Genomic DNA, 16,083 nt, shown 5'->3' with positions numbered 1-16,083 from the left:
AGCCATTTATATTTCACAAAATAAAAGTAAAGAAAATTACGAAGATGGAAAAACCGACGCAGGCCACCTAATAGTAACAAAAATCGAAGGCTTGTACCTTTACACTGTGGGAGTGGCCTGCTCCAGGTGCCGTTCTGAGTACAGAAAATCTCCTTGTCCCCAATGAGCTGCCCTCTCAGACACCTGTAGCTGATCACACTGTTGAAGTCAAAGGGCCCTTCCTCCAGGCCTGCCACTTCACCATCGGTCACCTCTGGAGGGTCGGGACATCTCACAGCTGGATGCGAAAGGTAAGAATATATCAGACAAGCCCAGATGTTTGACATTGCTTGACATTTTTAACCTCACAAAAATGCTACGTGTTTTCAAGTGGTACAGAGTTGGTGCTTCTAAAATAAAACATGCACTCTGCCCTGTTTCATGTATAAAATGTGACCTGAATGAAATTGCTTTAATATGAGCCAAATGGCTCTTCCTGGTCACTGCTGTGATGTTATAAGGTGTGGTGTGCTAGGAATGACTCACTGCTGTCATCTTACTTGCAATGCTTTAGCTGAAGAGGAGGGAGGGGAGGTCTAGCTATAAAATACGCTACATAAATGTAAGCTGTCACCATAGTACATCATCTTCAATGGCACCCTTTACCAAATGTATGAGATAATATGTCCAAAAGGCCTAATTTTTCATCTTCATCAAAGAAACCCCATGTCACCCAACTGATACAGTGGGTCAAAACTGGGTGTGAAGTTTCCAGTGTAAATTGGGGGTCTCCAACCCTGGTCCTGCAGAGCACTAGACCACTTGTTTTGAAAGACTGGGAATATCCATGAGCTACTGAACAATGTAAGCAAGTAATCTGTTCAATTAAAAGAACTGTAGTGCTAAAGAGCAGAAGGGTACTTAAGACTTTAGACCTGAATGATCTCTATGTTTTTTAACAAATCATTTATTTAATTGATCAAAATGGCATTGTACTTAATCTTCAGAAACTGAAGGTTTAATGGTGACCTACAGGATCCCTGCTGTAAGAGCTTCAGTGTGTCAGATGAGTTGTCCTACTTACTTTCACAATGTGGAATGTCACCACTCCAACCTGAGGCAAGACAATCTCTGTATCCCCTGCCCACCAACTGGTACCTGGACACAGGGAAAGAGATGTGCGGGATGGAGATTTTATTACTTCTAATGACGAAGAGAGCATAATTTAGTTACCATCTAAACTAAAGACATAGCATTGTTAATGCTGGTTCTAGCATCCTGCTCTCTAAGCAAACACGGTGTACAGTGCCATCTTTTAAAAACCGAATCTGAGTCAATACTTAAATTAAAACATATCAGATTGGAAATAGGCAAAAAAAAAAGATTTCCTTGGAATTGTTATTTCTCACCCCTCATCACACACAGCGGTTGCCCGAGAACCAAAATGGACCCCATCATACATGAAACGCCCATTCCTAATCTCTCCAGCAGAGCCACAGGACTTCGCTGAAAAATATATCACCAAGAAAAAAAACAACAATTAACTTTTCTGTTTTGGTCTGGCTGCAATGCTATGAATGAATATTTTTAGTGCTGTGTCAGAAATATAAAGAAGTCTTCTGTATATGCTAAAGGCCGTGTCCAAATATGCACGCTTTCAGTCTTGCGTCCTTCAGATGCGGGTTCCCGCTCAAGTGTGCAAGGAACAGGGTGTCCCATTTCTAAATTTGTGTTTCACAAGGGTGCTCAAAAAAACGTCCCCAATGCGCCCTTTTTGCCCCCTTCTCTGAAGTCCACATTGGAACGGATTCCGCTGAAGGGAATTGCCCCCAGCTCCTGGCGGCATGGTGACCTTTCATGTTGTAGCCTATCATAGCGGAGAGACGTTGCCACAGAGAATACAATATTCATGTGTTCGAAAATTTAACTTTTTTTTCCAGTTTTAAAATTCACAATATTCAGGGTTCCCACTCATTTTTACCAACAACATTCCAAGACTTTTCCATAACTTTTATCTAAATTTCCATGACTATATTTCTGCACTTTCATGAATAAATTGGCCTTACAACTGCAACAGTAATCTGTGGGATTTAGAGCAGTGGTAGTTAATTCATTCCTTGGGGGCCCTGTCCTGCACATTTTCCCTCTGACCCAACTCTTGCACACCTGTTTCAACTAAGGGTTTGGTGATTTGGTTATTAGTTCTTTCAGGTGTGCAAGAGCTTGGTTAGAGGAAATATACATAGGCCAGTTCAATACCACTAAGCATAAATACAACTACAACTTACAGAATGACCAATATATCTCAGTGTAAGGTCACCCTTATGATTTATTTCTTAGGAAATTTTTACAAAAAACAACAACAATCAAAACAATAAATAAAAGTGTCTACAGTTGCTATAGATTTTTCTGATATAAAACTTTAATTTGAAATACATTCTTGCATGGCATTACTTTTCTTTTACCTGAACAGCATGTTTATTCCTAGAACACGAGCAACATTCCTCATCAGTAAGACCACATAGGCTAGGGAAATACTGTATATGGCCTTTTTCAATCCTGAAATGTTTCACTGCGTAAACACAAACTCTTTTCTGTCTGAATAATTTCACGTACCTCAACATGTTGACAAACTGAACATAGTTCCTGCAATATTAATATTGAAAGTTTTCATTTGTAAATCAGATCAGTCTGAATGGATTTATGAGAGCGGGTTGTGCATCTTCTCCATAATGTCCCAACAGTTGCGTGTCCCCTAAACTCCGAGCCCACGTACCTAGCTTTCACTTCTCCACTATTCCAAATCCTCACATGAACAGTACTGTAAATCCATCTGCATGAGTTGCAGTGCATGATTAAGAATCTCATCAAAATGCAGGGCATATCCTGCTTGTCGTGACACGTCTCTGACAATCAGCGATTTAAAATAGGGAGCAATTCCGAAAGTGGTCAAATATGCAGATTTTGTTTTGCCACAACAACACTTAGCTGCCATTTTGCCGTCACGGAACATTGTTTTAAACAGTTCCCCAACGCTGGCGCACGATTTGTACGAATAATGTGAATCAATTGCTTTCAGCGCCCACAAAACGTCAGCAGAAAGTACATCATTGTAAAACGCTGATATCTGTGTTTGCTTGTCTGTCTCACTCCGTGAGGTGATTGTGGTAACCTTCGCTGTGCTATCTGCAAATAAGTTGACAGAGGTGCCGATTCCAATTGTTTCTCTTGCAGCCTTATCATTGTCAATGTGTTTTTTACCCTTCGCGTGGCTTGCTAGCGCAGCTTCACCCATATTCTTCAAGTCAAAGGTTTCCCTGCATAATTTACATCTCGCACGTCCTGGGTCTTCATCTTTTTGGACCCATAGTTTGTATTTTTCATCTGCTAACCAGAGGTCACTGAAAACACATCTACTCGGCATCTTGACATGGGCACTAAGCTAGCTTTTACGGCTCACTTTAAAATTCCCTCCAGAGGGTCTGACGCGACACTGTTATTTTTCAATGTTAGCCAAGGCAATGCCGCTGCATCTTTTTAAAAGTTTGCTTTTATTAAAGGGCATGATAATTTGGGGTCAATTTTAAATAAATCCGCGACTTTTCCAAAACATAATGGATATTTGATCATTTTTCAAAACTTTTCCGGGTCTGGAAAATGAAATTTAATTTTCCATAACTTTTCCAGGATTACCATGACAGTGCGAACTCTGAATAATTTATGTAAAAACAAAATTTCATTAGGCTACTTTCGATTCATACTTTATGTATTCTTGGTACAACGTTTTGACATAAAGCTTTTATTTCGTCACCTCATTTTGACTGATTAATATTCTTTTACCTGCAGAGTATTGTGTTAACAGTATGCGTATTTAATAATACAAAGCTTTGAAGTATGGCCAAGTTTACCTTATTTAATTTACTTTGAATGAATGTGAATGAACACATAATGTTCCTCGTACTGTCATTTTTGTACTGGGACAGTCGACATGAAATACATTTAATACTGCAAAGCTTTTAATAAACAGAGAGTGGTATTGCCAAGTTTTGCTTAGCGTATTGTACTTCATTCAATATGCTCAACATGAACACAATGTGTAACTACTTTTGTGCAAGGATAGATAAGCGGAGAATTTAAAGATTATCCACTGACATGCACTTAGCCACCTGCAAAAAAGCATCAACGACAGACAGCATTCTTACTGTGAGCCGTGAAACCAACGAGTGACATCACGCAAGGTTGTCCCATTACCCCGTTTATAACGATGCACACTTCAAGTCTACACTTAGCTACATCACAGAATTGCGGATTTGGAGGAAGGGCTTAGGGCTCAGTACAAGAATTGGGACACAGCAAAGCTCTGGTTTCCTCACACAGTCCAAAAACATATGGGTAGGGTCTGGTATGAGTGTTTGTGTGTCTGCGGAGTGATGGACTGGAGTCTCGTCCAGGGTGTCTCCTGCCTTGTATCTGTTGTATGTTGGGATAGGCTCTCATTTCCCTGAAACCCTAGAATGAATGAAGGGTTTAGAAAATGGCTGGGTGAATGTATATGCTAAAAATACTGGTCATTAAAAGAACATAGTCCTGTGCAGTGTCTAGCGACTAGACACTCCTAATGTGCAAAAAGGGACTTCTTTGCTGGGCAGTGCAGGTAAGCTTCACACACCATCATAATCTATAGCATTAATTAACACTAGTGACCCCCCTAAAACCATGTGGTGATCCAGTTTGCAAACAACAACTGCTTTGCTGCCTCCTCATACTGCTGATGCTCAGGTGCTTGTGACCTGGCATTTCAGATGCAGTGGAACTGCAGTGTGAAAATTATCACAAAGACGAAGCATGATGAGCTGTTGGTCTTGGTGAGGGGAGGTGAGGTCTTGGTGAACAGACTGTGTTTGGCTGTAATGTCTTGCCAATGAAAAGCCTAATGGAAAGTGACAGAGCCTTAACACAAAAGTGTTGCTCTCTTGATAAACAGGGAACAATGCTTCATTTCTGTGTGTTTCCCTAATGACTTTCATCCAACATCAGACATTCACCAGAGCCAAATAAATACTCTCACCTAAGAAGGTGATTTACTGCTTATACAACATTTGATGTCATTCAGGTCTCACATCTGTGTACGAGATCACACCTGATACAGTTATGCACATCAGGTCTGGCCAACAGAGGAACTGTCTTGTTCTTGCCAAGCACTTGTTTATTCTCCCAAGGTCTTCCTTGTGTTTTTTCTGCATCTCGACTCAAGAGGTGAATATCTCTTTTCATAAGCAAATCTTCAAATCTGCCCGTATTGCCAGTATGCAAACTACAATTCTTCCTCTGTCAAGGAAATTCTTCCTCCTTTGGTCAAGTAAACGCCTGAAGTTACACTGCTCTGCAAGTCTGTGCACATTGGTAACCAAACCCTCCAGTGTTTTGTCTTGTTCCTGTCGGTATTTATTACTTTTGGCATAAATATTGCGTTTCCCCACAAAATTGTTTTAACACGCAAAGGCCTTTAACACATCATTGTACCACAGGTTTCGTCCTTAAGTCAGTGTGAGTGGATTCAGAACAACATGTGCTTTATCACTCATTAAATGAAATTGGTTCCCTTTCAACCAGTACTTGCGCAATTCAAAATCATTTCTGGATTTTTCTGAAACTCTTCTGTCAAGACACTAGCAACATTTACATTTAAAATTGGTTAAAGCGTATAATTGAATACTATCGTCGTAGTATGTTAACATATAGAATTTGTAAAAAAGTAGGATGTAACCACAGGCTTTTCTGGGTAACCAGAGGGATACATTCATTAATCCTACGAATGCCTCAATGACTGAAACAAAGTTGTTGTCTCACTACTACGTTTTGATGAGCTTTTACAATCGCAAACTTATTGCAGTTCTGTGGTTCTTTTCTATATTTACTGTTAACATCAGCATGGTTATCAAGCTTTATTTCCATGTATCTAGGGTTTTACACACCAAATGATGCCACTTCTCATACCATGTGTTTTACTTCGGTAATCACGCTGGCCATTCTAGCTGCCGCTGGGTAATGGTAACCATCTTTACTCTTGAAAACCATCACAGGAAGCCCTCTTTTACCACAAATAATATTAAATCTTTAGTAGCATGCTACAGCAGTACTACTTAAAATCGATGTAAACCATTAAATGTGCTTTAAAGTTAGTCCTCAGATCAACAAATGCTGAGAATACTCATTTGTCCTAAATGATGCAGGGACTCATTGCTCATATCAGAATAAGACCTACACCTTCAATAAATTCAGACATATCACTTACGTTCACACTTCAGTTTCAGTTGTGTCCACTCTCCATTAATGCACTGGACAGATGAGAAGCCTCCCACTCTCCTGTACCCCAGTGCACACGTGTACATCACTTCAGCACCAGAAGCATATTCCTTCTGTGTCTGGAAGTCGACTCGGGGATGTGCATTGTTCTGGTGTGGGGGAATACTGCATTTTTCTAAGGCAGAAGAGTAAAGGTTTTTCGGACATAAAGACATCGTTATTGTGACAAATACAACTTTTCCACTTAATGTGTTAGTCACAAATCTTTTTTTCTGGTGCTTTTAAATTGTACAGAACATACTCCAAGCAGCAAATAAGTATCATATTGGAATGCATTTGTAGCATTTGTGAATCTTTATGCCTCTCTAAAATTGGCATTAATTTTAATGAACGCAATTCAAATTTACTTGGCAGTATCTCAAAAAGGAGCATTCACTCTGCATCATGGTAAAAACATTAAAAGCAAATTTATAGTGAAAGGCATTAGTAGCTGCATAATGCCTCCCAGTATACTGCATTAATGTAACTGATAAAGATCAAACTGTTAAGTTTTAGATAAATAGATAAATATCTCTTAAAATTGGCTTATGTTTTTTTAACATTTAACAAATGTTAGGTATTGGGCAGTTAGTTGAAGACTGAAAGCACGTCAGTGACAGATTACCATTGAGTGCAGAACATGTCGGAATGGATGGGGACCATTCGCCATTCTCATCACAAGTTACACTGCTGGGTCCATTCAGCAGAAACCCCTCATGGCAAGCAAAAGACACCGACTTTCTGTATTTATAAGTGTCACTGAGCTTCCCTTTCTGGAAGCCATTTGTCACATTTGGAGAAATGCAGGTAGTTACTGACAAGATTTTGAAAAGAAGACAACAAATGATGTGATTAATATATACCGTAAAGTGTGTTCCATGGAAATGATCCTTCTCACAGAAATATATACAATGTGCCGCTGTAATGCAGGAAGCAGAAAAACTACAGAACATCACACACCACTTTTTAAGAAAATATTTTTTTCTTCTGTCTATCCAAATACCTATTCATGAGACAAAATAAATAACTTGGAATCTGGACTTGTAAAGCTGACTAACTTTCTACCTGCTCTCAGGCACATGGTGATTTTGATGCTGGTGTCACAGACGTCCAAAGGGACTAACCGTGGGGAGTAGGAGAGCGGAAAAAGACCCATATGCTTAGCGGCAAGACGGGAAAAAGGCCCAGGCTCATTAGTGCAAAGAGCTCAGGAATGCCGTATAGAAACCAATGCCCTCAGGGAGCGGACGTGGGGCGCCCTGGTGCTAGGCGGGTCTCAGGACATCTGAACGTCAATGCTGAGACAGGACAGAGAGCAAGACCCGGAAATATATAGCCCAAGGGAAAGAGAGAGACCGGAAGGACAGCAGACAGGAAACTAGGGAGAGGACTGAGAAGGAGCGCCCTCTGGCTGCAGAGGGCGTGACAGCTGGTACACAATTTTGAGGACAAAAATGAGAAAGTGTGCCTGCACTGGCATGCTATTTTAATGAGCAAGGATTTTTTTCGACAGCAGATTCTTTTTAGTGATAACTTTATGAAGACATACTGAACATCACCACCAGCAAAATAACGGGAAAGGTAAAATATATAAATTTGTGAAAGATCACAGAAAAATGAAGCTATTGCAAGGCACACAACAATTTCTGTAATGTGGTGTGAAGAATCAGTCCTGATCATTTTCAGTAACTGGTCTGGATCGGCGCCTTTGTGTACCCCAACAATTGAAGTGCTGCTCTGCTTACTTTCACATTGAGGAATATCACCATCCCAGCCAGAATTCAAGCACTTTCTCTGGCCTTGACCCACCAGGCGATACCTACAGTAAACAAATAACGAGAGGCTGTGAGGAGATTATGATTTTCTATGCTATAGACTGTAATTCTATATCCTTATCCTTATCAAGCAACGCTCTGGCAACTGGGTTGCTGTCCACCCCTTCTTTCCTTTCACAAATAGCTCCTTATTTTCCAAATTAACACCTCTGGGCACAGCACACCTCTATTTAATTTACAAGGAATATTATTATGTTCCTGCATGGAATGAAGGAAGAATGCATTATCTGCCAAATTACTACAGCAAAAGTAGTTTTTACTTTCTCCCAGAGTACTTCCTACTGTATTTGCAGGTATATACTGTAGCTGTTCGGTACATGCTCTATATATCAGTACAATTTTAACACTACATCTTTTTAAACTGTGAAGAAGGAAGTGTATTAAGTCTACTCTGAGGAAATAACCCCAACCTACATGCCTGTCCAATATTTTAAACAAAGTTTGGAATCATTGATATTTAAATAGTTGATAAAGTGGGTCCCCTCCAATATGTTAAACTCTCTGGGATCCATTGGATGAGAAGTGCTATATAAATGCAACAGATCATTAGTATTTTACAAAGACACTGGAAAATAACACAAAGATGTTTTTCAGATATTCATTGGAATTGATCTTCTGCATACAGAAATAAAGATGTACTCACCCCTTGTTACACACAGCAGTAGCTACAGACCCAAGATGTGTTTTGTTTGTCACAAATCGCCCATTTTTTATCTTTCCAGGAGGGCCACACACTATTTCGGAAAATGTTGCACCTACAGAATCAAGTGGTAAATGGCAAAAGTTTCAGTGATTAAGTGGTTATCTTCTGTGTTAAAAAAAACTTCACAATTATAGTTAGAATCATACAGTAGGTTAATCTATATGAAAACCCCTCGATCAAGGATTCAATTCCAGTCTCTGTCCCAGTCATTATAATATCAACTAGCACTTACAAAAATCACAATATCAACCCACTTCTGTATCTGAGTTACTGAGCTCTTACTGAGGTAAGTTTGACATATTAGGTACTGTGGCATCAAATACTGCATAACTATCTGTTGTTCCTCCACATATTATGAGACTTGTTTCTGGTCTTCCTGCTTGGACAGCATGAAAATATATTGATTTCACCTTCCTACCCCATTTTCCTATTCTAAAACATAATATATACAAACACATGCAAATAGATAAAGTGCAGTAAAATGATCTAGTAAGTCAAAGACAGAAAACATACTGTGCATTATATGTTTGGCATACTAGATAGTGTGGCATCAAATATACATACATTCCCTGTTCCTGCCCTCCTTTTTTCTAGTCTTTGTGCTTGGACAATATAAAAGTATATTGATTTCACCTCCCTGTGCCTTTTCATATAAAATCATCTTTCATCAAAATCAAATTTCATCTTCATGCAAATAGATAAAGTGTAGTAAAATGATCTGGCAAGTCAAAGACGGAAAATGTATTAATTATTACCTTTGAGAGGTACACACTGAGGAATGCGAGGCGCCCAATGGTTGAACTCTCTGCAGGTGATTTTACCAGTCCCATTCAAACGAAATCCAGCGTCGCATGCAAAAGTAACCTTGTCATTATATTTATACAGGGGTCTGTGTTGACTGGTCATTCTGCCATTAGCCACAGAAGGTTGTGAACAGGTCATAGCTACAAGACCAACAGGAACAGCAAAAGCCATGTAAACAGGTTGGTGAAACTGGTGTCAGTATGTCATGCAGATCTGCTGGGAACACCCCAGGTATAGATAATTCCTTGTTTTAATATAGAGCTTTTCATCCCACAGGATGCCAAAGTAATTTACATACTGTATATAAAGGTGCCCACTTCACCCACTACTGAAGTCCAGTGTCCACATGTAGGGCAGGCACTCTACACCAGAAGCTGCATTTAATTGGCCACACGATAAAATAAATCAAAATTACATTTGCGCAACCAATAGTCAAGCTGACATAATTTAAATATATAAAATGCATAGTTCTGGTTTAAAATGTGATACTGAAGAATGACTGAAAGTTTTAACTAACTGTATCAAGTATTAGATTGTTACTGAGCCCGATTTTCAGATTTTAATCTATACACCTTCCAACAATGCTTTGTTACAGTATAAGCGGCTTAGTTATTTGTTTTGTTTGCAGATTTATGAATTCCACCACCTTCATTTTCTACGAAATTACCATAAGAGTTATGATTTTATGTTGGTCCGAGCATACAAGTGACAGGTGAAAACGAGCATTAGACACCACCTCATTTAAGAAGCTTCCTAGGAAGCATAGTAGCTCAAATGAAAAGGAAATGGAAGGCTGCTGTAAACACACAAAAAACTACATGTTGTGTCAGAGTGGACACCTCCTCTATGCAATGCAACTTTTCTTACTCTTCATAGTCAATGCTTTTTGTCAGGTCTGTGCGGAAAAATGTGGTTGGACATACGCTAGAAGCCCAGTGGCATGGTTTGGTTCGAAAGCAGAAAACGGAACTTGCTTACCTCTCCTGTACAAACACTGTGGAACATAAGGCAGCCAGTGGCCATGCTCTCCACAAAGAATCTGACCTGTTCCATTCAGACGATACCCAGGATTGCAAGCAATAGAAACAATGTCTTTGTATTTATATGTTCTGCCATATCCGTGAGTCTTTCTGCCATTGGTCACACGGGGGTTTGCACACACAATCTCTGCACAAAAGAAACAAACACAGGGCATGGATCATAAACACCACATGGCGCTCGGATGCTTGAATCTGAAGACCTGCTGGAAGGGGTTACAATCCTGGGATAAAAAAATCCAAAATGAAAACTGAGCACTTCACTTCGTACACGAATAAGTGCTGTAGCTCATTATACTACTGTGTGCAGTATGAGCCGTGTAAAACTTACTAATTCTGCTGTTGTGTAATGTACATTCATAACCCACCCAAAAAAGGGGGCACATATGACTTATGAACGTCGTCAGATTTTTGTCAGCTTGAATGACGGGGGATTGTCAGGTGACAACAATGATGTTACTGGAGCAACATTACTGACTGATTTCCCTTCACAGACCTGGTGGATGTTAATGTTTATGAGTCAATTAAGAAAACATTACACTGAATTCTGCATTGTCCTGCTATTCTGGGGTTGTAACGGTCTAATTATGTGGTACCACATCTCTTAAAAAAGCAGGAATACAAACTTCACCTACTGTAGTCAGCAACATCATTTATGGATTAAAATTAAAATAGCAAATTTTACCATGACCAAAGGGAAATGGTATTGTTGGGTAACATAATTTCAGTATCAGTTTTTTGGGCCAGGTAATGAAAGAAGCTTGTGTAGAAAAACAACGAAAGGCATGAAAAAGAGATTCCTGCCTTTACACTCTGGAGGCGGGCTGCTCCAGGTCCCATTCTCAGTGCAGAAAATCTCCCTGTCCCCAATGAGCTGCCCTCTCCGACACCTGTAGCTGATCACACTGTTGAAGTCAAAGGGCCCCTCTGTCAGGCCTGCCACTTCAGCATCAGTCACCTCTGGAGGGTCGGGACATTTCACAACTGCAAAACAAGATCCAACAGTACAGCAAGAGTGGTTTTACCTTTGATTTGAATTATACAATGCAGCACTGAGCCAAAACACAGGTCCCTCTGATACTTCATCTTCACAAAAACCAAACCCACAAAACATTGGACCCAGCGCATGTCTCCCACTCGAGACCCTATGACATTCAAGTGGTGATTTTAATCTCTCACAGATTTTGGATTTTATGACATGCGCTTGCTGAGGCTCCCAGGGGTCTCAGAGTGCTCAAGTCAAGCTCTGTACTCCACACAACGGTGGCTTGAGCCTGGACTACATTGTTAACTGACTGTCAATGAGGATTCCCCCAAAATGCCCACCAGGCATTGGTTGGGCTTTTCTTGCCCTAGGCATTCTTGGGGTATCAGGGTATTGGGTCTGGTGTTATTCCGCTGTTTCAGAGTAAAAGCAGTTCCTGCAGCTTGCCAGCCACCTACAAGCCTGTAGTCATGTCATGGAGGTTAGCACCCCTTCGCCATGTAGCGGAGCTAGTGTGGTGAGGTCAGCGCCCTCATGCGCATAGCAGGGTCCTCAGCTGCCTGGGCTGGGGGAGGTCTCCTTTAGATCACGCGGTTGGTGCTCTGTTGCGTTATGCCAGAGACCCGGGTTCGCGCCCCAGGTGTGGGGGACGGAAAGGGCGGCAGGGGGGCACGGCCCGGCGCGGAACAGTGACTGTCACATTGGTGCCGTGACTCGGGCAGGAGTGTGGAGTGTGGAGTGTCCTTCGCCTTCGCCGAGGCGAAGGTCAGCAGGGGAGGGTGTAGTGGACCTAGTGTGGTGATGTCAGCACCCTCACTGCGTGTAGCAGGGTCCTCAGCTGCCTGGGCTGGGGGAGGTCTCCTTTAGCTCACGTGGTTGGTTCCCTGTTGCGTTACGCCGGAGACCCAGGTTCGCACCCCAGGTGTGGGGGACGGAACGGGTGGCGGGGGGCACGACCCCGCGCGGAACTGCGACGATCACAGCCACTCAGCACTAACTCTCTGCTACAGTGCTGTGGTGCTCACAGGACCTCCCGAGACTAACGGCTTTGACAGGCCTTATAAAAGAGCAAGTCCATGAGTCTTCCAGGTCCTTGTGCAGTACACGGGCTGCAACCCTAAAGCCGATTTCTTAAACAAAATTTTTTTTAATGCACAGAGCATGCTGTACACACCAGAACAAAGATGTGAATCAGACTGGTCCAATAGCACTTCAAACCGAACAAAAAGTGGTGCGAACATGAAAGTTCATCCTTCTGTGTTGGAATTAAAAAAGACAGAAAACAAGTCTACTCTTCAGATGAAATAAACTGGCCTTAAAAAAGTCCAATTATACTGAATTAAATATCCTTTCAACTTTTTTTAAAACCTATGTGGTCATGAACATTTCAAATAGTCACACAAATTAGCTAATTGGTTTAAACCACATTTGGTGCAAACCAAAATAAAACAAGTATGATTTAGGACATAGGACAAGAACAAGACTTCACTTAATTTCAATTAAAAGTTGTATGAACCATCCTGACATCCTTACTTTCACAATGTGGAATATCCCCATCCCAGCCGGAGTCTAGACACTGCCTGTAGTTTCTTCCAACAAGATGGTACCTTGTCAAAAGCACACAAAAAAACAAAAATATCAAGTAGGTAATTAAATTATATATGGAAGACGGAGTGATTAAATGTGACTGTGCTCCTTCTGTACTACTGTATATTTCAAACAGTACTTTTAATGTTTTACCAGACACAAGAATTTATCAATCTGCCTCAACATTCTGAAACCAACACACAGAAATCAACATTTGCTTCAGATGTCCCTAGTCCTCAGCCTCTCTGTGTAAAGATGTGTCCCTTTCTCTGTCCTGAATAATGGTCCTAAACTGAATTTGCACATGTGTTCTTGGGTCCTTTTGCCACTTAAAGCCCCCTAAGTGGACTGATTAACCAAATCAAGACCATGTGTTATCATCTTTGTTCAGACTAGAAAAATATATTTTCTTGATTTTATCCTTACTGTGTTGAGCATACAATTCACACCAGAAATGAGAAATTAGCAGGGTGCTCTCCTTACAAAGAGTTCAAAGCAGACAGCAACGTACCCAATATCACACTCGGCTAAAGCCTTGTGCCCAAACAGGACATCCTCATATTTAAAGCGCCCATTCAAGATTTCTCCTGCAGAGCCGCACGATTTGCCTAAATATCAAACAATAATACAAGCATACTTTACAAAATGCTTCAAAAAATATGTGGCAGAGGCGAATTGTGCCTTTGAAATGTGAAGAAAACTTTTAACTTTCTGATGCAGTTAAGATTCATTATATTGGTAAACTTAATAGTCTGCATGAGAGACAGAATGCAGAAAGGGAAATTTGTGTCAAACAATATTCTTCTGTTTCTTCTTTTACAAAGTGGTGAACCTGTAAATCTCAGTTATAAAAGTGAAAATACAATCAAAGCAGATTATGAAAGACTTTATTTTGGCACTTTAACCTAAGGAGTAAACACGATTTACAAGATTAAACTATTTATCAGATATTAAAAAGCTGAATACACTTTACTGACGTTCACACATCATTTTGAGTGGCGTCCATTGCCCATCAACACACTGGACAGATGAAGACCCCATCAGTCGTCTATAGCCTATTATACATTTGTACGTGACTTTGGCCCCGGAGGAGTAATCCTTTCTTCCCATGTACTCTTCCAGGGGCTGTGCAGTGGGATACATCGGAGGCTGACCACAGTTTCCTGAAATATGAAAGCAATACAAAATAACGCTTACAGAATAATAAAGATCTATTTATTGTAGCGGCTTTCCGTTTTTCACGTTTTTTCATATAACAACAAAGCGCTTTGCTAATTGCGCATGTGTTAAAGGTATTTCAATTTCCCTTCTGTGCAGAGAAAAGGTGTACAGTATCTGCGTTGCAGTGCTGCTGTTGTTCAAATGATTTTAAACCCCCTTTTCTACAAAAACAAAAAACTTCCAATTACTTTACACACGCCTAAAATAAGTATTGTTTTCTTAAAGGCAAAAACTATGAATATGATGACCCATCAGGCTACAGCAACAGTCGGGTTATTTTCACATACATATTCCAGATATAGTGCCTCGCTGGAATAATTTTGTATTGAAATACGGAAAGGTGTGTTTTTACATTTTTACAATTAGTCTCGAAGAACCTAGCAGTGCTGAAGCGCCTCTGTCAGAGAACTGCAGCTGCCACGTTTTCAATGTTTTTTTCTTCTAAACGACACGTTCAACTGATGTTCTGTGTTTCCTAAAATTAGTTTTTAAAGATACGGTTCTTAATTTATCATTTTATAATGTGCAGAGAAAAAATCCCCACTTTCGTATGCATTGGATTTGATTTCTTAAACCTAAGACTCTAAAAGAAAACAGTTCTATATTTAGTAAAGAATGCAGTCCGTCGTCAAAGTGTCTGAATTTTCCCTGACTACGTTTCTTTACTTTCCAGGCATCCTTAATACAATAAGTATATATATATTGGTCTACATGTTTTTAAGATGGAACATTGTAAATCAGTTATGTAAACAGTTATTCATTTCCTTTGAATACTGTCTTCAGATCAGTAAAGAACATACAGCGTTACTTTTTATCTTGCACGTTAGCAAAAGCAATAGCTGCCTTGGTTCTTACCTAAGACCTCGGCGATGGGAAGGAAAAGCAGAAAGACCACCTTCCCCTCGAAAAGAAGAGATTTCTGCGTCCCAGGCATTTTCGAACTCCGTCACTCGCCGCAGTTTAATCACTGAGAACTAAAGATTAATCCTTGCATTAACAGCCAAATGGCAATGTGTTTTTTCTCCTCTAAATTCAGTTAATGTATATAAGACGCCTAGCCAAAGAAATAGCCTGCAAAATGTTATTATTAGAGGCACCCTGTGAGTACCACTAATGTTTTATCAGTTTTAAAGTTTCACTGAACGAACTCGTGTCAATTTTATAGCGCACTAGAGTTGAGTAATCAGGACATCTCAGAAATGTTATTACGTTTTGTTTCCTGCCCCCCCTTCCTACTAAGTCCACATTGCGTAGGTCTGCCTTAATTAAATAATATATGAACGTATTGAACCACCATGAGTAAGACTGAATAAAAAATTAATTATGCTTAGGATTTTCGACACTTACCGCTATTATACATTTATGAAACAAGTATAGACGTTTGCAACAGCTACAGCGCTTCGCTCTCATGAATTGTGGCAGATAAATACGTTCTTTAGGAGGGCAAAGGAAAGGAAGACCTCGACGTTTGATTATACCGAGCATTAAAGACAACTTAATCAGTTGAATGGTGAAAATAAAGAAAGAACAGCTAACACAGGAACCCTGTTACTAAGAGCACAATGCGTTCGTGCCATTGCTATGCTG

General features: G+C 40.3%; 1 protein-coding gene across 3 annotated transcripts in view; it reads right to left on the bottom strand.

The window, feature by feature from the left end:
- LOC148658650 (zona pellucida sperm-binding protein 3 receptor) overlaps positions 1–16,083 on the bottom strand; it is a 20,795-nt gene extending 4,712 nt beyond the window's left edge. The window contains exons 1-15 of one of the 3 annotated variants that reach the window (XM_088640114.1): positions 15,844–16,083; positions 15,352–15,470; positions 14,253–14,438; positions 13,787–13,883; positions 13,222–13,295; positions 11,508–11,687; positions 10,645–10,833; positions 9,618–9,806; positions 8,803–8,914; positions 8,070–8,143; positions 6,950–7,138; positions 6,275–6,460; positions 1,389–1,485; positions 1,064–1,137; positions 98–277 (exon numbers count right to left, since the gene is read on the bottom strand). In XM_088640114.1, the coding sequence (XP_088496240.1) occupies positions 98–277; positions 1,064–1,137; positions 1,389–1,485; positions 6,275–6,460; positions 6,950–7,138; positions 8,070–8,143; positions 8,803–8,914; positions 9,618–9,806; positions 10,645–10,833; positions 11,508–11,687; positions 13,222–13,295; positions 13,787–13,883; positions 14,253–14,438; positions 15,352–15,430 (1,906 nt within the window). In that variant the 5' untranslated portion in view covers positions 15,431–15,470; positions 15,844–16,083. Of the gene's footprint in view, positions 1–97; positions 278–1,063; positions 1,138–1,388; positions 1,486–6,274; positions 6,461–6,949; positions 7,139–8,069; positions 8,144–8,802; positions 8,915–9,617; positions 9,807–10,644; positions 10,834–11,507; positions 11,688–13,221; positions 13,296–13,786; positions 13,884–14,252; positions 14,439–15,351; positions 15,696–15,843 lie in introns of those variants that run through there. The other 2 variants (XM_088640116.1, XM_088640113.1) reach the window with 2 other exon arrangements.

This window comes from Lepisosteus platostomus, chromosome 7, assembly GCF_059453375.1.
Source record: "Lepisosteus platostomus isolate fLepPlt1 chromosome 7, fLepPlt1.hap1, whole genome shotgun sequence".
In the NCBI taxonomy this organism is placed as follows: domain Eukaryota; kingdom Metazoa; phylum Chordata; class Actinopteri; order Semionotiformes; family Lepisosteidae; genus Lepisosteus; species Lepisosteus platostomus.
This window is presented reverse-complemented; position numbering and strand designations above follow the sequence as displayed.